Source organism: Brachycentrus maculatus, unplaced genomic scaffold, assembly GCF_059751285.1.
Source record: "Brachycentrus maculatus isolate JH-2025_06_01 unplaced genomic scaffold, ASM5975128v1 h1tg000168l, whole genome shotgun sequence".
Lineage (NCBI taxonomy): Eukaryota > Metazoa > Arthropoda > Insecta > Trichoptera > Brachycentridae > Brachycentrus > Brachycentrus maculatus.
Genome location: NW_028280921.1, coordinates 564,200 through 588,717, shown reverse-complemented (window position 1 = coordinate 588,717; position 24,518 = coordinate 564,200). Strand labels below are relative to the sequence as shown.

Sequence of the window (24,518 nt, the reverse complement as noted above, 5' to 3'; positions counted from 1 at the left end):
CAGGGCAGCAGCAGCAGCAGTGGGTTGAGGCGCCCCGATTGTCTTCTGGTAAGCGTATAGCGCCGTCAGGGGAGCAGTGGACAACTGAGTTAGTGTGGCATAATGGCACTCATCCATATCTGTAAAGAAAAAATAAACCCTTTTTGAAAAATCCATTTATATATATGTATATATATATATATATATATATATATATATATATATATATATATATATATATATATATATATATATATTTATATATTTATATATATAAATATATATATATATATATATAAATATATATATATATATATATATATATATATATATATATATATATATATATATATATATATATATATATATATATATATATATATATATATATATATATAAATATAAATATATATATATATATATATACATATATTTATATAAATATACATTTAAATTATTGCAGCCTTATGGTGCATAGGACACCATATCGTATACAAGCACAATTTGACAGTGAAATACACGGAGAAAAAGCGATCAACCTTGACAAGTAGTAGCGTGAAATACACATATTTATTTTAACCCTAGTGTTCACATTGTTATGTTTGGTTTTAAAATTTGTCATTTTATCAAAAGTTCGTTAGTAGTAAGTTTTTTGTGACGTATTTTGTATTTGTAATACGACACCATTATATATTTAACGATATAAACATTTATTTTAAAAGTCAATTATAATTCTTCTTTACAATATAATATAATACAATAACTTACATCATATTTATTGATTTGGCGTTTAATTTGTAGAACTCCATTTTAATTTATGTATTAATTTTAAATCAAACACAGATTTTTTGAGTCTACTAAGTTGTATTTTATTAACAAAAACACATAAAAAATTATATTGTGACAATTGTTTCGCCTTGTTAGGGCATTATCAAACGAATGTCTAATGTAATTCGTTTGATAATGCCCTAAAAAGGCAAAACAATTGTCACAATATAATTTTTTATGTGTTTTTGTTAATAAAATACAACTTAGTAGACTCAAAAAATCTGTGTTTGATTTAAAATTAATACATAAACTTACATCATATATTATAATCTAGATGGCTGCAATAAGAAAGTTTTAAATAATTAAATAAAACATCTTTGTAACCTTCTAAACTCTGTAACATAAATACTAGCATCTTGGTGACGTCTATGATTCTAAATACCACTTTGAATAATATACATTTTCAGCCCATTCATCAAGTCTTGGCAATCATAATACAAATTTTGACACAAACGTTTCAAAAGAAAACATGCGTTTCGCTCTAAATCATTTTTGTTGAAGCATAAAGAGATTACTCTTATAAAGGAATAATTTTGATGTAGGGAGTTTTGGACCAACAAACCTTTCTTCACAATATGCATATTGTAGACATACAGGAGAAAGTGACCAAGTGCATTTTTTACAAAAACGTGATCATTGACTATTTGATATCTTACTAGCTTAATATTGCCCTGAAAAAAATCTCAAAGGATTTTAAACTTGGAAGTATAATATATTGACTTGTTAAAAATGACTAACTGCATTGATGTTTATTTTCTTGCCAAACAAAAGTGACTTAAATGGCCCTCCTGAACAAGTTTTGTTAGTTGGACATTTTCTCCTGTACGACTACGATATGTATGTGGATCAATTGATAATGTGGCAAAAAAAATTCTATTACTATTCAACAACAAACCACACGTAATAGGAGTTTTGATACTTGAATAAATATGTCGTCTTCGAAAATTTTCATTTAAAAATACTTCTTACATTTTTAGTGTGTCCAAATATTTGTTCACAAATCTGGCTTATCTCCAATTATAGGAATTTTTTTTTACATTATTTTTTGACATCTCAACATAGATGAAGAAGTAATAGAAGTCTTGGGCATTTACGGGGCTTACAACCGTCATAGTCTGGTTTAAGTGTTCACTTTACACACGTGTAACTATCACCATTCTGCCCATGATTGAAAACCACACAACTCAATTTTTTTTTATCTCATACATATATCATTAATTAAGCAGAAACCCTTTTATTTCGATGTTTGCAAGATCTGAACCCGAATTATTTTTTAATACTGGAAACGTCTGAAAACGAGCAGTTTTTTTTATGCAGCTTATAACTTTTTTAAGTCTGGCTTTGCAATCTAGTAATAAAAATGGTAAAATCTTGTGTTAAAATGTCGATGCGAACTATTTTTGGAAGAAATGAATTTGGAGTAGGAAAATTAACGACACATCCAGAAAAACGATTAATCGAGGATCGATATATATATATATATATATATATATATATATATATATATATATATATATACAATATATATATATATATATATATATATATATATATATATATATATATATATATATATATATATATATATATATATATATATATGCGTCTTAATGTACGTAAAATACGGTACTTTAAAGTCAAATACAACTTTTTTTTTTTTTTTTTAAATAAAATACTAGTAGGTCTTTTTCCTAGCTGCGTCCATTTTGCTCTACATAATTTTTTTTAAGTCGTTAATTTTCTTATTTGATTGAGAATTTTCACAAAGAAAACGTGTCCGCAGAATGTTAGAATTCTGTCAGGAAATTACTCTTTAATGACATCATACTCGAGATCAATGAAGATATTGTTACATTTCTGGGTCGGTATGCCGCGAGCCAGCCGTAAGACACGAGGCATGAGGCGTAAGGCACGTGGATGTGCTAGTCAGCCGTCAGCTGTTCCCGGGATAACTAAGACATCACTCTAATACGGAAATCCAAGCTACTAAAATAAAACAAAGGGAATATAAAAACAAATGAAAACACGACTCAAAGTTTCCCAAACATTTGTAATAAGAGTCACGATTTTAAAATATTGTAAAACGTTACCAATTGTCCAATTAACGTGTATTAGATCTGACAGGACCCTACAAAATGGACCCCGAAAATTGATAAAGATGAAGACCTTGGAAAAATAAAATAGGCGTCCGACGACATAATCCGACTTCTCCTAAGGAGTTTTACGTAGTTCTTCCCAGCAATGAGCAAATGCTGAGAAGTTCCTGATCGGTCCACATTAAATTATCTCTCCTGTTCCCAACACAGTTCAAAATAAAACAATTTTGTAGTAAGAAGAAACAAAAATCCAATTAATGATATTTAAAAATCTTGTAAATAATAAACAAATAAATTTTAAGCACAACTCCCATCTATTTTTTTGAAATAAACTGATGGAATATAATATTTAATGTGCGAAAAATGTAACCCCATTTACAACTCCCATGTAAAATAAATAAAATATTATGATAAAATATAATAATAAAGTCGTGAGAAATCTAACCCTAGATTTGTGACATTAATAAGCAAGGTAAATAAATACAACTCCATGTAAAATAAATAAAATATTATGATATAATATAATAATAAAGTCGTGAGAAATCTAACCCTAGAATTGTGACCTTAATAAGAAAGGTAAATAAATACAACTCCCATGTAAAATAAATAAAATATTATGATATAAAATAATAAAAAAGTCGTGAAAAATCTAACCCTAGATTTGTGACCACAATTCTAGAATAAGGTTTAAATAAGCAATGTTTAAAATAAATATATAAATGTCTTTTTATGTGCTTGTGAAAATATGTCTGTTGAATAATCGGAACAGCTAAGAAATAGTGCATTCGAAATGAGATGTTGGCACCAAATCAAATTCCCATAGCGCCTTGGACTGCCTTTGTACTAACGACTCTATCATCAACAAACTGGGTGTGAAAAAACTCCATCCAATCTGTCAGCGAACTCTACAATGCTTTGATCATGTCATAAGTAGAGCCCACAGACAACACAGAAAGAGTTGTGATAACTTTTATGGTGAAAGGAAGAGGATCGCGTAAAAGAGTTCTAATAATCACTTTGAGAATCACTGCTTTGGAGATTTTAAAGACCGATTTTAATTAGAGCATATAACTGTCAGAGCATTTGTAAAGGAAAATATAAAATAGTAATTCATGCTAAAATATTTGGCACCAAATATCTATTTAAATAGATTAACTCATATTCTATCAAGTCTTTTGGCGTTCTAAAAATACGTAACACAATAACAATTTGTTATTCTCGGCTTAAGTTATTTATTGATTTTTATTGGAACTTTGTTATTGTATAAAAAAAATCACTCCTATACAGAGTTACAATGGATATGATATTTTTTTTAGATTTTTTTCTTGGTTTGTTTTACTTGCACTCGTTATTTGGAAATTTATATATTTCGTCACAAAGAAATTGATTAAAATCGAAAGTAAAGCATAAACTGTATATAGTAAGTGCATTAAATTTGAATTATTTTGATATTTTAAAAGCAGTAGAAATACTAGTACTTGTTTGCCTCCGTGGTGTAATGGTTAGCGTGTTTAGCTACTGTTTTGGAGGTCCCGGGTTCGATTCCTAGGGGGGGGGTGTGAAAATAAATATTTGTGATTTTACACTTAAATATTTATTTAATATTACCCTGGACTACTCCCTGAAGCGCAGGAGCGATATACAGAGCCCTATGCACCATTGGGTGCGAATAAGGGTTAGAAGAAGTACTAGAATGTAGCTAATATTTATAAATTACGGCATTTTTGTTGAGAAATGCTTGTAAAAAAGTATGGTTTCCTATGAATTATTAGTTGATGTACATCATCTTTCTATTTTATGTAAGGGTACAGATGTACATTACATAAAATACCTGACAAAATAAATGTAAGTTGTTTTTCACGGTAATACTAGTGCCTGAAGATCAAGGCAGATCACCTTTTCTTTATGTTAACTATCAAAATAACACTGCAATACGATGCGGTGCTATCTCTAATGAGTTAGGATAAGGTCGAGAAAAAAGAAGACTCGTGTCCGGACCCTAAAAGCTATGGATTTAATAATCTAATAATCGATAAGGCACTGCATCGTAACTATACGATGCTGTGCCTTATCGACGCCGACGTGACGACACAGTGTTATCTTGGAGCTAATAACATGAAACCAGGGTAATTAATCAATCAATCCTGCGCTTCGGCTCGTAATCCAGGGTAATAGTAAATCAGCTTATTAATCAAAAATCACTTTCATTAATTTTATCCCTCCTGGGAATCGAATCCTGCACGGTAGCAAAACGCGCTGACTACAACTACACTAATGTATCAAATACGTCATCATGACACGTGAACTCCTTATACTCATATAAATGACCACGTGGTGTGTCTAGACAATACAACCCGATACTAGACAAAGCAAAAATGTTATAATTTTCTCCTTATTCAATAATCGCTCCCCCATCCCCTAATATTTTAATAACAAGACTTTTTATAGATATCTCAAATAAATAACCGATCCTATTGAGGTGGGAACATGAAAGTCTGGACATGTACAGGGTTAACGACTTTTATTTATAGGTTTGGTATTTAATTTGTAGAACTCCATTTTTATTTCTGTATTAAATGTTAAATCAAACATCTTCACATTCGTTTAAAAATGCCATAATTAGGCGAAACAATTGTCACAAAATTGTATGTGTTATTTTAAACAATAAAATACAACTTAGTAGACTCAACAAATCAGTGTTTGATTTTAAATTTAATACATAAATTAACGAATTTTAATTAGGGCTCTCGTTGCTTGGATTAAGTGATCACTTTATAACTGTAACATTCACCATTCTACCCATGATTGACAACCACATTACTCAATTTCCGGAAAGTTTTATTTATGCTTTCATTGAAAATATCAACATTTTCTGTATTTTTTCGTACAACTTTGTGTCATCTGTGGTTTAAATTAGAAAGTTTTTTTAGTAGAATCATTCATGAATTTTTATTTCCAGAATTATTTTATATGCTGAGAGACGTCCGAAAATATCCTTTATTTCGCTATACTCATGTTTTACACTAGTTTTTAGATAAAATTTATATGATTCACTCCAAAGTCGACCAAATTCATCTTTTTAAACCGAAAAATTGGACACACTTAAATTATTGAAAATAGGACGAAGTGAGGAAGGATCGAGTAAGGAGTTTAGGGAGGAGAGGAAGAAGAAACCAAGTAAAAATTCCTCATTTCTTGAAGTCATCAATGATGGTGCATTTTTCATATCAAAAGGTAATTCATTTATATTATCTACTGACACTTCGTGATGGAATTGCATTTTTAATATATTATTAGATTAAAACCAATATTTTTAGCTTTTCCATTTTATTTTTATTTGACCAGCGACCGGGTTTCGTCGTTACAGACATCATCAGACCAGTCTGATGATGTCTGTAACGACGAAACCCGGTCGCTGGTCAAATAAAAATAAAGTGGAAAAGCTAAAAATATTGGTTTTAATCTAATAATATATTAAAAGGTAATTCGTTCCAAAGGAACTACTGAAGAATGGTGTATTACGAGGAATGGAAAGTGTTTTCCCTTGAGAAGTGACAAATTATGATCTAATTAACTTTTTTTTAAAGAATATTTAAATATTTATATAATTTTATATAATAATATTATAAAATTTTAAAGAATAACCCGCAAAGCGTCTATTTTAGATGCTTGTCTGCAGGTGGAATAGTAAGGATAGGAAAGGTAAAAGTGAATAATACATCACAAACACCCAGAGTAATTGAAAATAAATCATTCTTCAATTCATTTTGCAATTGGCGGGAATCGAACCCGGCCGCGACGCCAGATTCGCAGTCAAGCGTCCACCCAACTACGCCATGACGCCTGCCTAATTATCACGCTGATTTCCCGCAGGGGTAGGCAGAGAGAATAAAATGCCACAACAATCTGTCGTTGCAATGAATCTCCAGATACCTACCGATTATTTCGACTTTTAACCTGACCGATTGCAAGTATTTAGCATACTTATATGTATGATCATGCCAACTAACCAACTAATCATCACGCTGCTTCATCATCATGATCATGCCAAGTTTTCTTCGGCCTTCCTCTGCTAAAATGATACACAAATTCTTCAACAAGGTATTTACGAGTAGATGCATTGAGGTTGTAAATAATATTTTAAACTATTAAATGTATAAACGTCTGTGAATTAGGGGATCTGTAACCTCGTGGTGACTTGGCAACATTCCTATTAGCATAAATTTTAACAAATCTTAATCGAGTACAGAATGAATTTTCTAAAGTTTCAGAAGAATAATGAGTATTTTAATGAATCTGTAATACTTGCTTACAATATCACCGTTGTTTTTTTTTTTACTAAAGTATTTTATTAACAACAGAAAGAATGAACTAATTAGTCTAGTTTTATCGTGGTCATCTTAATAGTACACACGTTCCAAGTTCCAAAGGAAGAAATTACTTACATAACCCAGATTCCTAATTTTTTAATGTTCACTTGTAAAATATTATTGAAGACAGGCGCCGTGGCGTATTTGGGTAGACGCTCGACTACGAAACTCGCTTCGCGGGTTCGATCGAAGCTCCATTGGGGAAGAGGGACAGGATTTACAAATGAGTTTAAGTGCTCCTTAAAGTTTTTTGGCGACTTGACCCTTTGAAACGCTAAGTATTTTACAGATGCCTCAAATAAGCAAAACCTGGTTTTATATTAATTTTTAATTAAGTCATACTAAAATAGGTTCATTATACACTACTGACTTCTACATCAATATACAAAACAACATACATATTGTAGATACAATTCACAAAAAACACTGAATTGATTCCGCTGTAAATTGATAAGTTTGTTTCCATTTGATGGGAGATATAAAACTTGTTAGTACTAAATAACTAACTAACCATCACGCCACTTCTCCGCAGGGGTAGGCAGAGAAAATAGAACGCCACACCAATCTGTCTTTAGAAACTATCTTAGCGTCTTTCAAATTCATGCATCTCCTCATACATCTCCTCCTTTCTCGACGACTTTCGACTCCTGACCTGACTACTTTCAAGTATTTAAAATAGGCACTTAATCATACTAAGTTTTCCTTGGTTTTCCTTTAATTATTTGATTTGTTTTATTATTATTATTTTTCATCAGCTGTTTAGTGTAAGACGTAATAAAGTTGAATGTAGTATAAAGTACATATTATGTTAAGCGTGTGAAGCGCCCTTGAGGTAATATTTTACGAAAATGCCGCTTTATAAATTATCCAACTTTATTATTATTTTATGATTATTTATCGAGGCGGAACCATCGCAGGGGCCTTGTATTCGCGAAGCACACCTTGAGAACCGCTGGGCTAATTTAAATTGTCAATTTTAGTATTACCCATTCACCTTGTTGAACAAATTCAATTCCAGAATATGTATTCTCTTAGATCTAATATACATTTTGCGGTGAATCCAAGACGGTTTTGTTCAAACGCGATTTTCAACAGACGGGATATATATATTTTAACATTATTTAAAGATTTAAACACGAGCGTCATCTCACTGTCATGTTTGACAAGTTGTCATGGGCAAAAACGATTTTTCTTGAGACCAGCTTCACAAGATTTGGCGAAACTTGAATTCCGAAATGGATTCGACACATTTTTTTTACACGCTTTTTGAAAGAAAAAAAAACATTTTAAACATTTCAGTAGTCGCGTGTAGTCGAATCGACCACATACCCGGTTGGTATTATAGATAATTAGTTGGTGGATGATTTCTCAATCGATTATTTGAGAAGGTAAAAAAATTGGGTAACCACAATTTGTGGCAATTATTTAGGATTAAGGTTATAGATATGATAAAAGAAAAATACCTGAGAGACGATTAGGATTCCATAAAAATATTATCATGTTTCTGAGGTTTCTTTGGGGTATAAAATAATTTATATCTTGAAAAAAGATAGTGTAAAAACAGGTAGTTTAGTGTAGCATATAGTCCAACATCTTGCAGGGAAAAAAAATGATGAAAAATGACGTGAGATTACGTGGAATACGTGTTTTGATGTTCAATCAATTGAGTCGGCACTTTTGTGTAAAGACCAACTTAATCTCGGTCCAATTAAGTATCGTTTACATAATGCAGATCTGTTTTAAGCATGATGCATTAGGTAGGATCATACATAAGCTCCATACAGCACCATACATTAGGTTGATGTATGTAAGAAAGATAGCTCAGAGACGATTAGAATTCCACGAAAATATAGTCAGGAAACCCCTAATTCTAAAAGGATGTCACAAAATTTGGATCTTTTACATAGAAAGATAGTTAAGTATTTAGTCCAATATCTTGTAGGTAAGAGAAATTGATGAAAAATATGGTTGATCAAATTAAAAGTGCATATTTGTATTTAGACTAACTTAATCTCAGTCCAGTTAAGTATCGTTTACATAATGACGATCTGTTAAACAATTAATATCTTTGGGCATGGTACATTACCTACATACAGCACCATACATTAGGTTGGATCTATGTAAGAAAGATAGCTGAGGGACGATCAAAATTCCACGAAAAAATAGTCAAGTTTTAGAGGTTTATATCAAATAATTTGCATCTTTTTTGGAGGAAGATAGTTAAACACATAGTCCAACATCTTGCAGGGAAAAGAAATTAATGAAAAATTATGTGTAATACATGTTTTAATGTTTTATCAATTAAGGCTGTAAGTTTGTGTAAAAACCAACTGAATCTCAGTCCAATTAAGTATCGTGTACATAATGAAGATCTGTTTTAGGCATGATGCATTAGGTTGGATCATATATTAGCTGCATACAGCACCATACGTTAGTTAGATCTATGTAAGAAAGATAGCTGAGAGACGATCAGAATTCCATAAAAATAAAGTTAAGTTAAAGAGGTTTCTACAATATAAGGGTATCAAAGAATTTTTGTCTTTCGCAGAGAAAGGTAGTTTATATCATAGTCCAACATCTTGCAGGGAAAATAAATTGATGAAAAATGACGTGTTTTAATGTTTAATCAATTAAGACTGCACTTTTGCGTGAAGACTTATTCAATCTCGGTCCGGTTAAGTATCGTTTACGTAATGGAGATCTGTTTTAGGCATGATGCATTAGGTTGGATCATATATTAGCTGCATACAGCACCATACGTTAATTTGATCTATGTAAGAAAGATATCTGAGAGACGATCAGAATTCCGTGAAAATATACTTATGTTTCAAAGGTTTCAAGAAAGATATCAAAGAATTCGCATCTTTTGTGGATAAATGTAGTTTAGCACATGGTCCAACATCTTGCAGGGAAAAGAAATGATGAAAAATGACGTGTTTTAATGTTTAATCAATTAAGACTGCACTTTTGCGTGAAGACTAATTCAATCTCGGTCCGGTTAAGTATCGTTTACGTAATGGAGATCTGTTTTGGGCACAGTGTGTTTTATTTCGGAGTGGAATTAACATATGCAATTTATCGTGCATCGGAGCACAGCTAGGGTCTTGGCGACGTCTCAAGACAAAAGCGTCCGCTTAAAGGTCGAACGCTCTGAGCCAATAATTCTGGATGGCTGACCGGGGATGCGGAAGGCGAATCGGACTAACTACATTGTCGGAAGATCAACCGGTGAAAATATAGGAGTTATTTCACCGCGGTGACGCGGATAAATGGGACAATGAACTCTTTGAGCTCCGTTTTTTTGTTGCAATTCTCAATATTTGCGGAATGAGCTGCAATAATTGAGAAAAACAGCATACGATGACGTCAGTAAATACAGCTCAAGTTTGTGAGATTTTTACAAACGTGTTTTGTAATAAATTAACTAACTTACTTTTAGACATTGTAGATTGAACTAAGAAACCGATAGTTCGCTCTTCGACATTAACTAACTAACCATCAAGCCGCTTTAACGCAAGGGTAGACAGAGAGAAAAGTACGCAACACCACTCTGTCTTTGCAAAACAATCTAAACTTTATCCGTATTTATACATCTCTTTATACATACTCCACGATTATTTCGACTTCTGACCTAACAGCTTTCCATTATTTGACATACTTTATCATGCCAAGTTTTCTTTGGTCTTTCTCTGCTTCTATTACCACATTACCAGCCTCATAAAATAATTGAACCATCCTTTACTCACTCAATTAATTCACGTACCCAAAGCATCTTAGCACACCTTTCATAATTTTATCAATAATCCTTATGTCAGCCTTGCATTCTTTCCTCATATCGCCATTCGAACACCTACCATACATCGTTTAAACGTACATTCGTGTGAGAGAGCGTATTTTAACTGCATTCAGTCTACTTTCATCTTTTTTTGCCAACTCCATGCTTCGCTTCTTCATCGTTGTGTACCTACTGCCATTTTAGCTTTCGCTGATAATTTAACTTTACTGTTATCAAGTTTTAAAAAATAATCTGAGTTGAATTGGTATTTTAATTCGATTAGCTTAAAATGTACAAACTTATCCAGTTATACCCGGCATATTACGATCATATTATTTTTTTCAACTCCATACTTCACTTACATACATTAGGGTTGGAACCAGACTTCATTGTTTATTGCCAGTTTAGCTTCAATATGTTGACATTTTTATTTAGATGGCTGTTGACTCGCTCGTACTATGTCACGAGATTCATCAATATATCTAGATGCTCCAAAATTTTGAGAATTGTGGTTGTACATAAATCGTGGGTAGAACTGGTAAATGTTACACGTGTGTAAAGTGATCACTTAACCTTTCCGGGAGTATGGACGTAAATGCTCGTCGCAGTCTGTCTGTCAGTTGGTATGATGTAACTTGCATAGCAATGACATCTGTGGATATTTGTATGTAATTTTGTCATAAAATAAAACCTAGAGATGGTTAGTTTTATTTTTATTTTTATTATTTTTACATAATTCTGTCTCTATAATATATAGATTTCATAAAAAATATCCTATGACGGTCCGTAATTATGTTCGTAAGCCCTTTAAATGCTCAGACTTCCATAAAATTTTTTAGCTATGTTGAGATGTCGAAAAAATGTATAAAATAACTCCCAAGTGGAAATAATTAATATTTGGACACACTAATAATAATATAATTCATAAACAAGTATTTGGACACACTCAAAATGTATTTAATGAGGTAAAATACTGGTAAATTATTGCACACATCGCTCACTCCTTTCAAGAACGTCATAAATCAAAAAACTTGATTTTTCAGGAGAACGTTTTTGAATTTTTAAATACTATACAATATATCAAAAATAAATATCCATCCACGTATCGACCTTTTTACTGTGCAACAGATCTTTTTAGGTAAAACCTGAAGGTTTTTTCTCTATTTGAAAATTATTTAGTATATTTACAAAAATAATTAATCAATACCTTTTCTTCAAAATGCAAAAACTACACTTTCTGCCCTGCGGCGGGTAAATATTAAGTTAAAAATATGCCGCTTTTGCTAAGATATAGTACATTTTCTGGGCATTTCGAAAATATGCACAACTGAAAATTGACGATTTTTGATTTATGACGTTCTTGAAAGGAGTGAGCGACATGTAAGTGCTGTTTGATTTATTGCTGGGTACAATTTGAATAATTTCATAATGTTGGCAGCCTCCAATAATGCGTATTTTAAATTTGTAACCTTGGTTTATCAACTAGTTCAGATAATATTATTTCTCTCAAAAGCACTACAGATATACAGGCATTTCGTCATATAACCGTGAAATAAATTAGTTCAACAAGACAAGCATTTCGTATTTATTGGATACCTAAATATACTCATCATTGAGAATAATTTCTACGATTCAGCAATAACATTTCAGGGATAATTATCTACTTGATCTACTTACGTAATAATTTCTCACTATAATAGCATCAGGGCTTGTGGAAAACTAGTCTTTTGCAAGTCGAGGACTTCAATTCAAAACAAAGTCCATAAAGTAAACCCTCCTATAACGTTGAGATGGGTACCGCCTTGCAGGGAACATTATAAGGGGTTAATGTTTTAAATTGTATTTTTTTTTTACATTTTGACCAGCAAAAATAACTGAAAAGAGTCATTTAAAATTGAAATACAATATTTAAAACATTTTTTTCCGAAACCGTAGTGTAATGGTCAGCGCGCTCGGCTACCGTTTTGGAGGTCCCGGGTTCGATTCCCAGAGGGGGGTCTTATAAATATAAGTGATTTTTTCACTCTAATAATTATTCAATATTACCCTGGACTGATACCTGAAGCGGAGGGCTGATCACCTTTCTTTCGTGTATTAACGATCAAGATAACACTGCGTTTATATGATGCAGTGCCCTATGCACCATTGGGGTGCGGATAAAGGCTCGAATGAATGTTCCCTCCCATAATGCGGTACCTACTTCAACTTCACATATAATTTTTGACCAAACGCATTAATCCTTTATCATTAATTTGCTTTGAATAAAAAAACAAGCTAAAATAAAAAAAGTATACTGATTACGAGGATATTCTTTGCAAAATGTGATTTCTATAATAGAAGGAGAAGAATCTACGATAACCACGAAAATCCAATAACCATTGTGTACAAAAATCAAATAAAACAGGAGCAAAATTCCAAAAACTATTTAAAATCCATTTTTAATTTAAATTTCACACGGTAAATACCACTATTCGTTAAAATCTATTGCAACACGTGTTTCGGTGCATTCCGCGTCATTTTGAAACACCGTGTTCGAAAATGATGCGGAATGCATCGAAACATGTGTCATAATAAATGTTAAGAAATAGTGGTATTTGCCAAATGAATAGATATTTCCACAAAATGACTGCCGAATTAATTGATGAAATTATTAAAAATCCTTATCGTTTTAAATAATGGAGGAAATTAAAATATATTTTTCAAGTAATTTAAAGCTGGTTTTATGTTAAATTTCAATTATTTTGACTTATTATGTACTTAAAAGAGTTTCTGATTTTAAAAATTTCGGTTTTTTGATTCTGAAATTTTCATAAAACACCCTCATATTAATTTCTACTCTACATTTCTTTTTCTTTGGTTAACTCAAATGGCATTTGTTTCAGCTTGTGCATTATTTGTTTCAATATGTATTCAGAATTACTTTTTTGTAAAGTCTAATTATTGTTTTTAATCAAGTTTAACTTATAATGTAATATTTAAAAACAACTGATTTTTTTCAAGATAATTTTCCCATCATTAGGTTTGAACCTTACAAAGTAAGATATGAACTACCCAAGGATAAATCGCTCACTCCTTTCAAGAACGTCATAATTCAAAAATCGCCAATTTTCAGTTGTTTTCGGAATGCCCAGAAAATGTACTATATCCCAGCAAAAGCGGCATATTTTTAACTTAATTTAACACTTACTCTGCGATGGTGGGTCTGATCAGACCCGGTTGTACATAAAATTATCGATTACTTAATAGGTAATTTGTTTACGTCATTTTCCTTCAATGTAATCTTTCTTCAAATATTTACCTACAAATTGAGATATAAACGAAAATTATGGGACCAGATTCAAATGAGTTATTTAAAAAAATAACAAATGAAAGTTCAAAAATGATTATTGAGTATGGTCAGTTGGCCGCTATCTGTTGTCTTGGTGTGACGTCTGCCGCGTCCGTCGATTTCTCAAAAACAAAACCATACATTGTCAATCTTTGGCGATTGTTTTCGTACATATAATTTTTTACATTTATTTTTAACTAATTTATTTATTTACTGCGTTTTAAATCACTGATATTAAAAAAGTTGTTAATAGTTTTAAAACACAAAGTTAGTGACTCAAAACATCACAATAAATTGTTTTATGTTGAACGATTTCCAGTTTATATTTTTTTTCGCCACATTGCCACAATGGCAAGAAAAAATCAATTATCTCATGACGAGATTGAACGACTTTTGGAGAGTTCTGAAAGTGAAAGAAGTAGTGTAGATGACAGTGATTTAGAATTCGAAATCTTAGATACAGAATTCGAAAGTGAAACGGAAAACGTAGTGTTGGAAGAAATGTCAGAAAATGATGAAGATATCGATGACATCATTGAGCAGCCAAATGGATCCGATGAAGAAGGAATATTTTTCACTTCTAAATCTGGTTTTCTGTGGTCCTCTTTGCCACCACCTAACTCACGGTCTAGGGCTCATAATATAGTGACAAAAGCTGCAGGATTAAAAAATGGGAGCGAAAACATACTGACTATAAAAGATTCTTTCTTCTTGTTTGTTACAGAAGAAATGATAGATGAAATAGTAGATTGCTCCAATAAATTTTGTCAGCTGAATCCCAAAAATTCAAATATGCCAGCCATTACACGTGAGGAAATCTATGCTTTTTTTGGAATTCTTCTTGCCTCGGGAAGAAATCGTGGAAGAAAGTTAGCATTAGATGAATTGTGGACCTCCGACGATTTGTTCCGGCAGCATTTCTTTCCTGCCGCTATGGCCAGGGACCGATTTTGTTATATTTTTAGCCATATCCGCAGCGATGACAAAACTACAAGGGAAGCAAGAATTGCTCAGTCTGGAGATAAAATGGAAGCCTTGCGATCAATATTTGATAAGTTTGTCGCTGCCTGCATTAAAAATTATGAGCCAGGATTCCATGTTACCATAGATGAGCGACTTGCAGCATATCGTGGACGCTGTCCGTTTAAAGTCTATATGAAAGATAAACCACAAAGGTATGGTATAAAAATTTGGATCGCTGCCGATTCTGCAACATCTTATATCTGCAATCTGCAGGTTTACACTGGCAAGAAAAATAATAAAAAAGAAGTTAATCAAGGCCAAAGAGTTGTTTTAGAAATGACCGCTCCATTGGCAGGTTCAGGTCGAGGTATAACAACCGATAATTTTTTCACAAGTATACCTTTAGCAAACATTTTGTTAAATGAAAAGAAATTAACATTGACTGGGACTTTGCGTTCAAATAAAAAAGAAATTCCCAAAGAATTTCTCCCATCAAAAGAAAGAGAAGTGTTCAGCAGTATTTTTGGATTTACCCATGACCTGACAATTGTGTCTTATGTACCGAAAAAATCAAAGGCGGTAATACTTTTATCTTCAGAATTTAACGATAAAAAAGTAAATTTCGGGCCGAAGAAGAAACCAGAAATCATCCAACATTACAATAAAACGAAAGGAGGTGTTGACGTAGGTGATATGATGACCAGGGAGTATTCATGTGTAAGAGGGACGAGGAGGTGGCCATTTAGGTTACTTATGGAGATATTAGATATGGCCGCTCTGAATGCATACATAGTGTGGATGACAAAATATCCTACCTGGCGAGAAAAAGAGAGTGCTCGCAGGAAGAGATTCATAAGAGAATTAGGGAAAGAATTAGTCTCTGAAAATGTCAATAAGAGACAAAATAGTGGACATACGTTTCATCGTCAGCAGCTAGATAGTTTCGCGATATTTGATAAAACAAAAAATAAAGATAACATCAACGTAGAAGAAAGTGTCATGAACAGCAAATGCCAATATAAACGACAACGGTGTAAATTTTGTCCATGCAAATCCGATAAAAAAACCAAATTTTCGTGTTCAGCTTGTAATAAGGCAATTTGTAGTACTCACAAATATGACACAATTTACTGCCCGGATTGTAAATAAAATAAATTTACCCATTTTAAATATATATATATATATATATATATATATATATATATATATATATATATATATATATATATATATATATATATATATATATATATATATATATATATATATTTATATATATGTATATATATATATATATATATATATATATATATATATATATATATATATATATATATATATATATATATATATATATATATATATATATTTTTTTTTTTTTGTGTATGTGTATGCATATAAATTCATTTATTCATTTGGTGAACGTCTCACCAGGCAGAACACGAGACATTCATTTATATTGTAAAGTTTATAAATAAATATTTTTATTTAAAAGATATTCAGAAATTAGTTTTATTTGGTTTTGTACAAAATTATATGTACATATACTCATAATTTCTAAAATCTACAAAAGGTTTATGTAAGAAATGGAGGATTTTAAATAAATATCTCAACCATTTTGGGCCGTTCCATAAATAAATAGTTTTCAATTAAAATTAAAATATCTTTAATATACTTTTAAATTTTTTTTAGGTTGAACTAAAGTCTAAATCCAACAATCAATTGGTGGTTTTTGGAACTTACAGCCAAGTTTTATGTTTTAGGATAATTACTTAGTTGCATTTTGTTAAAAATCCTGTCTGACAGTGACTTATAATTCAGTTATAAAATTAAATACAGAAATTATTTGAATTCAGTTAAAACAAAAATGTTTGGAGCCACTGCTTTATGCGTATACACGCTGACCACTATTCACGCGCGTGCAACATGCTCAGTGGCGTTAGTAGGTAGCTATGCGTCATCGTGTCTGCACGTACGCTTCGATAATATGTATGCGCTTGGATAATTTAAATTAGGAACTATCAAAAACTTGAAAATTCCTACACAAAACTTATGGCAGATTATTCTATTGCTATGTAGCCTATTTTAATACATTTATAAAATATAAAAACCCGTTAAAGAACGCCTAAAAAGCGATTTCTGTACTGGGTCAGATCAGACCCACCACCGCTGGGCGCGTTTTGTTTGAGGCCATCGCGCTTTAGGTGTTAAGGGAGAAATTGTTGTTTTTGCATTTTGAAGAAAAGGTATTGTATTATTTTTTTAATCATACTAAATATTTTTCAAATGTAGAAAAAACCTTCAGGTTTTACCTAAAAAGATTTGTTGCACAGTAAAAAGTTAAATAAGTGGCTTGATATTTAAAAACGTTGTCCTCAAAAATCAATTTATTTATGACGTTCTTGAAAGGAGTGAGCGAAATGTACAAAAAAGTTATTATTTTACCTTTGATGCTACCGTAGAGGTTGTCGAACAGCTGCGAGCAGTCTTCTGGAAGTTGGAAATTCTCGCTGATGACCTTGGAAGGAAGATCAGGCTCGATCCTTCCCTGATGGAGCTGGTGAGCGACCAGACGATGGTAGAGGCGGTAGGATTGACACCAGGAAGAGTGATCTGACGGCAAGTGCGTCGGATTATTTGCGCAGAAAGATACCTTTAGACAAAGCCAAAAGAAACATGTATGTATACTTACTGTGTTTGGGTCATGACATAGATTATGGAACTAATAATGTTTAATTATAACGAGTTACAATTTCTTACTGGTCGATAATATCACTTCTCTCACTTTTATAGACTCTCAATTCGATTACATAAACAAACATTTGCATGTGTAATGCAACGACGGAAGGAGTAATTTGTGGTGATTTGATTAATAAAAAAATATTTGCGCTACCTAAAATTAATTTGTTTGAAAAACTTTGCGATGTGACAAAAAGTGAATATTTCATAATATGGCGAAATATTCGAAAAATTCTCCATACACGTCCTCAATAGCAATATATTTGCACCGCATAAAAAAAATTACCTACAAAAGCTTATACGAGTATTCGGACAACAGCTTATGTGTAGGTGATATGAATAGTCTTGTAAAACTACAATTTAAAATTGATACTCGTCTAAAATTTAACTTTTATTATTTTACACTAGTTAAACTCTTTCATTTATACACGGTATATATTCCATAATCTAAATATTGAAAAAAAATTACATATTTTTAAATCACAGAGCTTCCCTAGAACTAATATTTCATTTTTTTAAATAAAATGTTCACAGACATCCAAATTCTAATAAACATGGACGCCAGACTGAAGTCCAAGCATAGACAAGAAGTGCTAAAAACGTAATAAGTGGATTAATCGGATATGAAAATGTATAGATACCATGGCGGTAAATATTTTTTAAATTACTTATTTAAAAAAAAAAAGTAAAATACTTTATCAAAAAGAGGAGTAAAACCTTCAGTATGACCCACGTTGGCTCAAAACAGTCATTTTACTCAATGTTAAAATAGAGAACATTTTTACTTAGAGAACTTACTTGTCCACACTGCTCGCAATCCTTGAGATTCTTGCTCTTCCATTCCCTGCACGAGGCCTGGGAGCAAATTCTGGGATACAGCAAGACTTCTTGTTCCCACGGGCACAATTTTCTTTTCAATATCTTCTCACATGATACGATCGCCTGCATTCTCAGGAGACGATAATCCTGTCCATTCAGAGACTTTGCGTCATTGTAAATGTGTTCAGAGGCTGAAAAAGCAATAATTATTCAATATTCACAAGTAATTGTAAGTATTTTTTTTTAATTAATATGGCTTGGGACCAACCTTTCACGTGAGAGAGGGTGCATATCGCATAGCACAAGGTTTGATGCTGCGACCAATCGTCATCTCTATGATTTTCTGTACAGTAACTAACTAAATGACAAAACCGGCAGACAACTCTGTCATCTTTTAGTTGAGCTTTGCAGACGTGGCAGGCGTTGGCAATGAAGACAGTCCTGAAACTGTATTTATACACAAATTCTTCATCTAAATCCTCGCTGAAACCCGCATTACTGGATCCAGCCACTTCAGATTTTGGCCTTATTTTCTGACTATCTTTCTTATCATGAGCCTTGGGCTCTTGTTTTGTTTTGTTTTTCTTTGTTGCTCCTCCGACTATTTTGGCTTCCTTAGACAAATCCTTTATTTTGTCATCTTGAATAATTGAACAGGCGTTGTCGACAATCTCGCATTGCGGGTCTTTATTTTTCTCTTTTTTGTAATCGTATTTACTAGATTTCGCAGGAGTGTTTGATGGACCATACAAGTTTTTTGACTGATTAGCAGGAGATTTTGTCCGAGGTTTATTACCCTCTTTACTAGTTCCTTGACTTTCTATTTGATTTTCGGGAATTTTTAGGATCTCGAAAGCGTTTGCTGTTGGTTCAACGGCAGGTTTTTCGATTGGTGGATCATTTTTTTCTTGTTTAGCATCTTGAAAAACTATATCTTTAAAGTCTCTTTTAGGTGGTTTATCTAAAGCACACTCACTTCCGCTACTTTTGTCTTTCAATTCATCGACAAGTTTTTCATCAGAGGTTTTAATTTCTGGAGCATTACCACCAGCTGTAAAAACGGCTTCTTTTGCCGCAATCTCCCCTTCAGTAGAATCAACGTGACTCTTATGTTTATTCTTCTTATCTTTTGCCCTCTTCACAGGCTTTGGAAGACCTACCGGAGAATCTGTACGACTATCAGTGGTTATGTTTTCTTCGGTGGGTTTTGAACTATCTTCTAGAGGTACTATTGGTGTTATTATCTCTTCTTTTATCGCAAATACTTCAAGTATATCTTCCTTCTTTTCAACTATATCAACAACTTTAGGTTCAGGTTTAGAGTCTGTTTCTTCAGATATCTTTGAGATAACTTTTGGTTCATTTTTATGCTCATCATGATGTTTTGACTTATTTTTATTATGTTTATTTTTTTCAGTTTTAGTTTTTGATTCTTCAGTTTTTGTTACATTTAATTCTTCGGGAGGAGTTTTAATATGTTTTTCGATAGTTATTTTGTCATCTGTAAGTTTTTGCTCTGAAACCTTTTCGGTTGGCTTCAATACACACACTTCTGCAATTTTATCTTTTTTCGTTTGGTCATGTTTTTCAGAATGTGGTTTGTCAGACTTTCCGCAACTCAAAAATGACGGTGGAATTTCAGACAAGAGTGCATTAATGATATCATCTGATACGGGGTTTTTAATAATCTCTGGTTTGTCTTCGGACGCTGTCTTGCATAATAACTGTTCTTTGATAGGCCTTCCTGGCGACGATTCCCTTTTCAGATCTGAAGAGGGTGTCAAAACTGGTGTTGCCATGAGTTTTATATCCGAAAGAGATGAAAGTTGTCCTAAAAGACATTTTTCTGGAGATGGTCCTTTTGGAACATTAATAGTTGTTGGATTCAATTGTAGGGTATTGGGACATTGAGGTTCATTTGGTTTAATATTTTTACTTTTCGGAGAAATTTCGATATTTTCCTCAGTTTCTGGTGTAGTTGAATGTAATAACTGTTCTTTTATTGTTGGTGATACTCTCGGACTTTTAGAACTTGGTGAAATTGATAACAATGATGGAGATGGCGATCGCCTTACATCTATTGGTTTAAATCCTAAACTAGATATATCTAATTGACATTGGCTTCCACTTGTTTTCCCCGTTTCCTCGGCGGAGTATCCAAATAACTGTTCCCGTACTCCCGGAGAACTTTCTTTTTTAGATATACCAGGTGAGGTCGGTTTATCCGTAGTTAATGAACATATCAAAGGCTTTGTGTCTTTCGGATTAATATCTAATTGACATTGGTCGATTTTATCCAAACTCTCTATTGTTGGTGAATGGAAAAGTTCTGTTGTAGATTTTTCGATTGGCGTTTCTTTGATCGGAGTAAAACCACACATTATTGTCTCACCCTTTTTGGTTTCTGTAACTTCACTCGGTTTCTCAGTTTCTAAAACAGGTGTACAAATAATTTCTGCATGTTTATCGGACTTTTTAGATTTTTTGTGTTTTTCTTTGCCTTTATCCTTTTCCTTCGCGGCGATTGATTGTTCAGAAGATTTTTCGCGATTAAATTCATCGATATTTTCTGTTAATGTTTTCTTGGTCTGTTCAACATCTGGTTTCTTTTCACTTGAATATAATTGTTCTGCTAAAATCATATCAGACTCACATACGATTAATTTTTGAAGTGTTTCTTCTATAGATGTTGCAAGTGAAGGAAACATATCGTCTACAATATTCGTATCAGTTACAGCGGGGGTTAGCTTAACCTTCAAAACATCTTTTCCAGTCAAATCACTTTCTTTGCTTTCTGTTACAATTGGTGATATTTTTTCGGAATCAGTTTTTACCGGAATTTCAGGGGCGGCTTGTTTATTTTTATTCGATCCTTGCTTATCCTTATTTTTATTTTTGCTCTCACATTTTGGCTCAGGTTTAGATTGAGCAACGATTGGATCTTTTTTCTCTTCTATTTTTTCTACCGATGGAGCGCCGATTACGTCAAGTGTTTGAGACACTTTTCCACACGAAACTGCACTTTCAGGAGCTATCTTTTCTTCTAATTTAGCACTTTCAAAACTTTCCTGAATATCCTTTTTTTTATTTTTTCCTCGCTTATTTTTTTCTGGTTTACCCTCTGGCGGACTCTCTACTTTACAAGCAACCTCCTCAGGTTTTGGCTTATTTTCACTTACCTCACATTTTTCTTCTAATTTTTCATTTTTTTGCTTAGCTTTTTGGTCAACTTGCGTTTCAGCGTCACACTTTTTATCACTAGATTTGATTTCTTCGATATTCTTTAGCGCTTCACTAGCACTTTTATCTATTTTTTCTTCAGTCTTATTGGCACCACCCTTCTTGTTTTTAGATTTCTTACTTTGATCAGGTTTGGGGACGTTTTCTTTTGTTTCTACAATTTCGGCAATTGGTGGTGGGCTAGTTACGGGTTTAATTTCAACTTTTTCTTCAGTTGTTATATCAGATTTATTTGCTTCTTCTTTGGGTTCTTCTTCTGTTTCATCTTGAGTGTTTCCATCACCGTGTTTCTTCTTTCTATTTCCTCGATTTCTTCTGGGTTTTACAGGGGTTTGGACAACTACAGGGTTATCAGTTGAAGGCACTGGCTGCGCAGCTATATCAATCGGTTTTATTTCGCTAGCTTGACTTGTTGCTGGCTGAACTTCTGGAGATTTTGGTGGTTCAGGTTTAGGATCGGGTATTGTAATCTGAGCCTCTTCTGCTTGAACGGGAACTTCCTTGGATGCGGAATTTTGCGGCGGAGATTTCGGTCCCTTTGGTTTATGGTGTTTCGCCTTCTTACTCATTTTGAAAAAGAAAACTTTTCACTTAACTCGTACTGCTTTACACTTTGACCGTAAGAGTTGCTAGCCGTGGGGCTACCCTTAGTGGACTGAGATAACTAAACCGTTTTTGGCAACCTATTCTTTGACGAGTAGATTAAACTTTATAGGCGAACGATTGACTGTCACGGTTTGGAACAAAGCCAACCATTTGATCCGTGGGACAGTGGTAAAATAATTTATTAAATAAACTTTATACAATGCAACTTTATAAAATACACTTTTAGTTCACATAAAACTACACATTTTATACAATAAGAATCATATTATATTTCAACGTGGAAGTTAACATTTCTATTGTGTTAACGCGTGATAATGGCGTAATGATGAAGCGTAAAATAATAACAAAACCTACTATTACTATCATCAGGGCGTTTCACTCCAAGGGTAGGCAGAGAGGATAAACACCACACTCTATCCCAACACACACTCTAGCTTCCTTTTTCAAACATACAAATCATACGTGTGCTCTGGTTACGTATAATTTTGATTAAGACCGAATTTTTTGGTAAGGCCTACACTAAGAAGAAGAAGAAGAAGAAGACCTTGACAACGAGGTGATATAAAAGGTGTTGTAGAAATATTAATAAATATTTCTGTATTATTTTCTTCCAGGAACTGTTTCGCTTTCCTAATTAAATTATTTTTTGTATGTATGTATTATCGGAACATACTCGTATATATGTTGACAACATTTTAAGTATGTCCAAATACTCCAACTATAGGAGTTATTTTTTATTTTATTTTTTGACATCTCATCAAAGATGAAGAAGAATATGGAAATCTGGAAATTTACGGGGCTGACGACCGTCATAGGCTGGTTGTGTAAAGTGATCACTTAAACCAGTCTATGGCGATCGCCAGCCCCGTAAATGCCCAGACTTCCATATTCTTCTTCATCTTTGATGAAATGTCAAAATATATATATATATATATATATATATATATATATATATATATATATATATATATATATATATATTTTTTATTCATTTAATATAAGTATTTACATTTTTATTTATAACATAATACATTTGAATCATTTATACATATGGAGAACTTTTATATTTCGATTCGCTGTGCCTCTCCATATGAAATATATATGTTGATTCATAGAAGTGATGATAAAATTATTAGTAAAACACTTGTTTTTACTTGAGTATTATATTTTTTAACGACTAGTTTCGAAAGCTACAGATCCTTCATTTACGGGTTTGAATATAAACTTTTAAGATGTAGATGAAAGCATCTGTAGTTTCTGAAATTAGTCGTTAATAAATATAATACTGAAGTGGTAAAAAACAAGTATTTTGTTTATAATTAAATCATGTCTTACCACAAAGTGAATTCCGAAATATTGTAATAAATAACAGAAGTGATGATAAATTCGAAATTTCATAAATAAATTTAATTCGATTATTTTATTGCCTTGCGGTTGCCGCAATGGCTTCCTTAAGAAAACGGAGTTGTTAAATAAATACAAAAAAATACAGTCTAACAATGCTACTGCCGATCTATTTATGTACTGAATTGCATTGGAACTTTGCGTATCTCGTGTCTTGTAGCATCAGTCTGACAAGCGGCTGCTTGGGTAATAAAACTCAAATGAGAATCATTTTATAATGGATCATTTTCATACAGGAGGAATATCTAATTTTACATATTCTCATTAATTGATTCGGCAGTCACTTTGTGGTAAAATCTATCCATTTTTAATTAACGTTTTACTCAGTAAATACCACTATTTCTTAAAATCTGCTGTGACACGTGTTTCAA

The 24,518-nt window shown here is 32.4% G+C and overlaps 1 protein-coding gene across 1 annotated transcript; it reads right to left on the bottom strand.

Moving 5' to 3' along the window:
- On the bottom strand, positions 1-22,817 carry LOC148308373 (uncharacterized; the record flags this gene model as incomplete). Its single annotated transcript, XM_088261880.1, has 4 exons — positions 19,166-22,817; positions 18,877-19,088; positions 17,785-17,992; positions 1-119 (listed from the first exon to the last, which is right to left on the bottom strand). Coding segments are annotated over exons 1-4 (4,080 nt in total), but the record flags the coding sequence as incomplete, so codon positions are not given.
- Between the last annotated feature and the right edge of the window lie 1,701 nt (positions 22,818-24,518).